Source organism: Buceros rhinoceros, unplaced genomic scaffold (assembly GCF_000710305.1).
Source record: "Buceros rhinoceros silvestris isolate BGI_N320 unplaced genomic scaffold, ASM71030v1 scaffold9142, whole genome shotgun sequence".
NCBI lineage: Eukaryota > Metazoa > Chordata > Aves > Bucerotiformes > Bucerotidae > Buceros > Buceros rhinoceros.
In genome coordinates this window covers 113,960-121,639 of record NW_010400680.1, presented here as the reverse complement: position 1 = coordinate 121,639, position 7,680 = coordinate 113,960, and the positions used below count along the sequence as shown (strand labels likewise).

The following is a 7,680-nucleotide window of genomic DNA, read 5'->3' as shown; positions in this document are numbered from 1 at the left end:
GTGTAATAAAATTAATAAATAATATTTAGTATGTTAGTCAATAAATTTTAATGGTATTTAAGTCATATGTATTAAACAACACAAACAAAATACTTTTGAATTGTTTCATTCAATTACCAATTTAATAGTGAAACTGTTAGCTCCTCTTAATACTGTTTCTTCATGCCAAAAACCAGATAAGTAGAAGTGGACAAAATTTTCTCTCAAAATTCTCAGCCAAAAAAATACCCAATTTACATTCACTGGAATGTTCATTCCAGCGTTCATTTGGGAAAAAATGAATGGGTCCTTCACCAAATTGTTCTCAGAATAAAACCCTCTGAAAACCGTTACTTTTACTTGGGTGAAACACAAGACCTCTCACCTGGTGGACTCTCCATATCTCCAAGTGAATGGCAGCTGGAAGCAGGAACTCCTGCACAGACTGTTAATGTTACAAACACCCACGTGCCTGTTTTTGCAGATTGAAGGGTGTTCTTACTTAGGAACTTTCTTTAGAAAGTATTAAAAATGTTGGTCATGTTCAAACTCTATTAGAATTGAATGAAAATGGTCTTACTTATTGTTTTACCTGAAATTAGTTTCACACACATACACACACACCGCCCCAATGATTAGTGATGTAAAGCTTAATTACTCACCGGGTTTTAATGAGGAGGGTTTTAAGCAATCTTCCTGTGTCCTGAAAGTAATAGATCGTTTTGTCTGTTCTGCAGGTGTGTTTGGTGCAGACACTGTGGAGCAACTTCTCCAGGTTTAAGATGTGAATGGCAAAATAATTACACACAGTGTGCACCCTGCGCGAGTTTGTCTACCTGCCCAATCTGCTACCGCACTTACAGGGATGAAGAGCTTATAATTCAGTGTAGACAATGTGATCGGTAAGGATTTGGAATATTTCACAGGTTTTTCCTGTTTAAGGCTTATTTTAATTCTTTTCCCCTCATGTAAAAGTGTAAACATAAAGGGAATGGTCTTGTGGTAAAGAGCACTGCATTGAGTTTCAGAAGTCTCTTACTGGTTCGTTCCTAGTTGTACCACAGACTGAACTCTATTACCCTGGGCAAGTTAATTAATCACGCTTTGCCTCGTTTTCCCTCTCTGTAAAAAAAAATTAACCAAAACAAAAAAAACCCCAAACTCTTTATTTACCTCACAAGACTGTTGTTCTGAGGCTAAATCTAGATTACGTTGTATCAAGTAAGTAGTTAAATGATTGCAATAAAGGAAGAAAATTACAGTGCTAAGATATATCTGCTTCCGGGACGTTGTTTTATCGAGTTCCTTCCTGTGACGGGAAATAGGTAATCTGATACTGTATATAGAATATTTAACACACACCACCATAGGGGAATGCTATATATGGAGAACCTGATTCATCTTTTCTCCCTAAAAGTATTTTTAAAAAGTATTTCACATTTACTTGGACCATATACTGATATTTGGGTCTCCTAAAACACCACATATTTCCTTTAAATTGTATTTTTTCCCCCACTTAATTTCTAGATGGATGCATGCAATCTGTCAGAACTTAAACACAGAGGAGGAAGTGGAAAACATAGCTGATATGGGTTTTGACTGTACCATTTGTAGGCCATACATACCACCAGCAAACGGTAAGAAGACAACTGAAACCAATGGCAGGATTGCCCACTGCAATAAATAGGTTTGGGAATGTGTTACGGTTCTTTTCTCTGGCGGAGATTTGGCTCATGATAGAACTAAGATTTTTCATTTGTCTTTTAAGGGCCCTTCTGGAAGTGTCCTCAGCCCTTTCTCATCCTCTGGTGATTGGCTACAAGGCCAAAGAAAATCTAACGGGGAATTCTGGATAGATTATTGAGGATAATTTGGGTAAACAATTAAAAGCACTTGGTATTGAAAGGATAAAAGGCATTTCCCTTTGTGAAGTGGAAGGAAGAAGGCCCCATTCTCTGAAGTTATCATGTACAGAGGAATCTGAAAATCATTTCTATGCAGAAAACCTTCCTATATCTCGATAATTTGAGACTGTCTGAAGCCAGCAGTAGCTGTAGTAATCTGTATACGCATTTTTCTGCTCCTCCTTCATGGTTTATTGAAGTTACTCCCTCAGTGCTTCCCTCCCAGCTGCAGTCTTTAAAATTAAATTTGCCATACTTTTGTGCTTGGGAGTCACCGTTTTCTTGTTGGTTAAGATGTATAGCTGTGATGAACTTCACTCTTCTCTGTACGTGTTACCATATATTCCTCGTTGGTCTGTATTTCAATTCTATAGCAGTGGTACTTCAGGAGCTGAAGTTACTGCGGATTTTCTCTAAGCACAACTACCACATCTGAGTACTAGATTGGCCCAGTAGATGATTTTTGGTCTTCCTACAAGGGTGGTATCCCAGGTCTGTTTTCTCTGTATGTCAGCTCACGGGAGATTCTGCTTCAGTCTGCTACTTTGACTGAGCATCGACGCCTATACCCATTTTTAGCGTAATAGCATGTTCAGGTGTTTGCATTAACCCTCTATTGGGGTATCACGAGAGGATGGTAGAAGGAAAGTACAAGAACTAAGCAAACACTTCAAGAAATATTTGTATCCACCAAGATGTCAGTAAGATTGTCTTTCCTGATCAAGACTGAAGATATCATGAGGCGTGTGTTTGAGAGGTCTGCTAAGAAAAGTTCAATAGAGCATTTAATGTCCCTTTACATTGCCATGTCCTCGTAATAGCATGGTAGTAACTGCAACTTACAGATGTGACCTTGGAGGTTTCTATGCTCCCTTGTCAACTACACATGCTTGTGGAACGCTTCCCTCTTTTATCAGTATTAGGGGAATGATTTATATATTTCTACAAGTCACTTCATTTTTTGAGGTCTGCTTTCACAAATTCAGAAAGAAAGAGGTTCTGTAAGTGAGAGAAAAACAAGAAACGTGCAGCTACCACAGATATTTGTTAATTTTGACAATAAGCTTTGGGCACTTAAAAAGGCGTGAGTAAGAAATTCTCCCTCTCCCTCTTCCTTTCTGTTTTGAACTGACAGAACTACCTTTTAGACGTAATTAAAGCCCATAATGTGTGAGACGGAACAACTTCACAGGATGGTATCAGAGATGTTTCACTTCCAGACATAAGCTGGCCCCTGAGTTAGTCCTTCCTGCACACCTTCATGAGGTTGTGCTGCTTATGATTGTCTTCCAAGGCGTAGGAACTAGTCCTGCAAGACCTGTTAGTGAGTTCCCAAGCTTCCTTTGCAGTTTTTTTTTTTCAGCTTTTTTTATTTTATAAGACGAGTTTCTCTGCTTATTCTTTCATGTTTCGACTCAGTGTATGTAATACCTCTTTAACACAAATACATTTGCACAGTTGCATGTCTGAATATGGTGTTTGATGCATGTGCGTAGAAATACCTGCATGTACTTTTATATGAAATGTCTTGGTCTCATTAACTGTTCTACAATTCCTTTGAAAATTGTTCATAATTTTTTGTTTCAAGGTGAGAACCATTAGCATTTCATAGAGAAATAGATGTTAGTTATCAATAGAAACCTTCCTAAGATGTACCATATTGTGTATTTCTTATTGGGATGGTTCTTGCTCTTTCCATTTGATGTCTCACAGAGGATATTAGTGTATTGCAGGTGTTACTACAAGTTTTTAAACTACTTTCTTTGTAGAAGAAACAACCAAGACCTCAGCCGAGTAAATTACCAGTACATTGCAACTTTACTGTTGGTTAAGATTAAATACTTCCAGCATGTAGTTGTTGAGAAAGAGCTTCCATATTTCTCACTTGAGAAAATGAAAACTTAAATTTATAAGAGCTCTTCCCTGTCTCATCTTAAGAACATCAGAAGCATATCTGATGATCTTACAAAGTCATCTTCTTCAGGAAACAGAAATAAAACATAAATAGGTTTTGTCTTCTTGAACATGTCTTGATATCAAAAGCCAGTGTGATAAGAATTGCTCCAAAGTAGTACACCATAAACCTTCATTACTAGATTCTTGTGAAATAATAATCTCTGATCAGCGTTTCATCAGGTTCGCTGTAGTACATATGTCCTCCAGCATATTGCTAGCCTTGTAGAAAATTTTTTTCTAATTTAGATTGCTTGACTGTTACCGTGTCTGGGTACTAGCAGCTGCTCTAAGCAGCAGCTTTTCCTCTGTGTTGTAATTCCTGCCTGTTCAGAAGAAGTGTGTGCATCTCGCATCTGCATTCACTGCTAGACAGGCAAGTCTCAATGATCTACCCATCACATTTGTCATTTGCCCTCGTATGTCATACACCCTATCTACACATTTCATCCCTTCCTCACTTCTTCCTATCCTCTCTCCATCCACATACTCCAGCTTCCCCCTTCATATCACTTGCTCTGTCAGAGATGCTCGATACTGCCAGTGTTACACATGTTATGGCTGGGAGCCTCTGCTGTACAATTTTTTTGAGATTTAATTGAATTTTTCTTCATTCTGAAACTTAATAGTATGTACTTTACAAATGCAGGACACAAAAGCAACATAATACTGTGTGTTAAAAGTTAACTTTTGAATTTTTAAATTATTTGGCACGTTTACTACATTAACTCTTACGGTCTTTTAAGTTACTCTATTTACTTTGTCATGCATACAGTTCTACAGGCACCCAGTTGTGCTCTGTTAGTGGTGTGTTTCTATATCAGCCATTTCACTCTGTCCCTTATGCTGATTTATTTTCTTCCTAGAATTGTTCTTTTCTGTTACAGCTTTACAAATGTAACACCCTTTCTTCTCAAAACTGTGATTCTTCTCATTGTATTGTATTCTGTGCAATTACTTGTTTTCAACTGAAGCTGCTAAATCCTGTACAACATTATTCAGTACATTTAAACTCTTTTGCAAATAAGCGTAATGATTTTGGTTAAACTTCAGCTAAGTGCCTCAGAAAACACTTTTTTGTTCGTTTTTAAGTTTTTTCCCCCCCGAACAGTTTTTCTGGAACAGTACTGTGTTTCTGTTACCCATTTTACTGATTTTAATCCTTAATCTACACTCTAATTAGCTCCTTCTCTGGAAGTCTGCTTGACACTGTCTTCAGACTCTCTTTCTTTGTGCAGCTTTTGTGAGTTGGTCTCTGAAGGCCTCAGCTCTGTTTCAACTGTTTTCTGAGTATTTCAACTCTGTTCAGTCTCCAAAGCTAAAACTGTTCACAGTCTGACCTGGGCCAGAAGAACGCTCCCTGTCATTTGACTTGTAAATACAGATTTGAAATTCCCATTCATTGTGTTTTCTGAATTTTTCGTTTACCTCAGGTTTCAATACAATAAACATCTGTCTTAAAATATCTTGTAATATTAATAATCTTACAATCAGTTGAATGAACAGATGATGTCTTATCCCACTTTGAGTATTTCTTACAATCTACCTTTTTTTTGTTGTTTCAATTAAATGCTTTTGAGTATCTTCCATGCTGCAGCTCTGCAGCTTCCATGCTTCCCTCCAGCTCAGGATCACTTTCAAAAGCTCATTCGCAATTTGTTTTCTTCCTGGTCTTTTCCTTCCACTCTGGTGTATCAGTTTTTCAGTAATTCTCACAGGCTGCTTCCATTTACTGATTGCATGGAATGTTGGTTTTCTGTAGGTTGTATCATGTACTTTAGTTACACCTTACATTAAGGGACTATAGTTTTTGAAGACAGACTTTCCTTAAATTTTTGTCTCTGCTTTGTATACTCTAGATTTCATATTCATTATTGTATGTAGCAAAGAATTTAAGTGTTATTCAGAAGCTTTTGTGCTTTTCCTAGTCTTGACCCAGCTGCCATACGGTGTGTGAGGTGCTCGGCAGCAGCATGCGGGCAGTGGTCTGACATGTCTGAGAACCACTGAACCTCCCATAGGTGCATTGCCTCAGTGGCCTCATCCTGTGTGGCAGATGCAAAGTAAATACTCTAGATGTTTGTTTGAGTCTTAAATTCAGTGCGGGTAAGATTTCTAGGCAAAAAAAAGAAAAAAGTGGATAAACTTGCCTGTACAGTTGTGCTAACGGCGCCAAACTAACAGGTTTTCTCATTCTAGTTGTCCGTGTTTGCAAGATAGAAGCTTCTAATTTTCACTTTGCTTACTCTGTCTACATAATCTCTGTAAAGTCACTACTAATATTAAAAGTCCAGTTTGCACATCACAGGTTAGTGAAGCGTGATGGCAGTTATTGTAAGTAAGGCAGATGGGAGGAGCATTTCTACCCACAGGAACAATAGCCCAGTGTTGTAGGACACTTTGATCATCGTTTGTTCAATCCCACTGTTCTGGTGCTTCCCTAAAGTGCACAAGCTGCAGTTTTAAAATTGAGTTTCTGCTGTTCCGTTTATCATTATTCTTATCTTGCATAAGAATTACCCAATCTGATTTTCAGCAAGTCAAGTGTCGTCTAGTCTCGGGTGTATCAGGGTTCTCACGTGTGTTGTGTAAGAGACCCACCAGCCTGGGCACAGCTAGAGTCCTGTGTGCAAAGCTGTCGGGTGTGCCTGCCCCTTCTTGGGGAGGGGAAGTACGACAGTGATTGATACCTGATTCACAAAGCTCTCCCATTTTTCACGCTTAGATCAGCAAACTGTGGGCATTGTGGCTAGTGTAGAGGTTCCTTTCCAGTGGATCCAGTGTATTCATTTGCCCTCGGTCCAGTAGGAGGAAATCATTTACCATCAAGTTCAGTGCTGTTCCAAAGCCAGTCTTGGCTCTGGGCCGTTGGAGAACTTCACTTTGAGTCAGGCTTGTTTTGTAGTCACATCTTCTGTGACACTGAAAAGCACTTTATTTTAAAAATGCTACTGAATGTTGCCAGCAGTATACCTTAGGGAGTTTAATGGAACTGATTGAAGGAAAATTAACTGATAGTTTCAGTTTAAATCAAGTCACCATTTTTAAAAGTTGAAATGATTTTCCTTATATTTTTCAGTGCCTTCTTTGGACTGTTGTGATTCATCAGTTGGAGCTCAGATTATTGCAAAATCAAAAGAACTAGGTAAAGAGTGTAAATGCTTAATCTTTGATCATTTAGCATATTTTAAGGGTATATTTTTACATGAGGCAAAAATCCCTTTTTCTATGATTTTGTAACTCACAGCATTAACTATCCTTCAGTTACCACAGCATGCTTTTCATTTAATTGCCTATTTTCTCTTCTTTCTTCTCTTTTGCCTGCCATACCTGCACTATAATAATTTAGATTATGCTTTGATCCTGCAGACTTAGTTGCTTGCCTTAATATTAGCGATGATAACACAGTGGGGCTGAGTCAAACATGTACACAAACGTTTACAGGTTCGAGCTGTAAGAGGACACGGCTTTTTTATATTTGTCTGGCTTGTGCTAGGAATTCGCAGTCTTGACAAGCCCACTCACAAGTCACTTTTTATAATGATAGAACCTAACAGCGTCCATCATGTCAGAATTTTTTTTCCATTTGATACCACACAAATGTAGTTCTGAGAGAAGGTTCTCCCTTTAAGTCTTCAATCTGAAAAAGAGAATGTGATCCTTTTTTTTTTTAAGCAAACATTCCTAGTTCAATGTAAGAAACAGTCATCTGGGAAGAATTCTGCTCAAAATCAGCTGTGTTGTGAGGTGTGAGATGTTACATAAGAAACCATTCTTGGTTAAAGAAAACAAATGCTATGATGTTCATGTTTTCAAAAACTGTGTTATCAAATCATTATTTAAC

General features: G+C 38.0%; 1 protein-coding gene across 1 annotated transcript in view; it reads left to right on the top strand.

Annotated features, from left to right (window-relative positions):
* Positions 1–716: 716 nt before the first annotated feature.
* Positions 717–7,680, top strand: part of KMT2C (lysine (K)-specific methyltransferase 2C) — a gene marked incomplete at its 5' end in the record, with an annotated part of 63,157 nt that continues 56,193 nt past the window's right edge. Inside the window, 3 exons of the mRNA XM_010131968.1 lie at positions 717–881; positions 1,507–1,616; positions 6,916–6,981. Of these exons, the coding sequence (XP_010130270.1) occupies positions 717–881; positions 1,507–1,616; positions 6,916–6,981 (341 nt within the window). The remainder of the gene's footprint in view (positions 882–1,506; positions 1,617–6,915; positions 6,982–7,680) is intronic.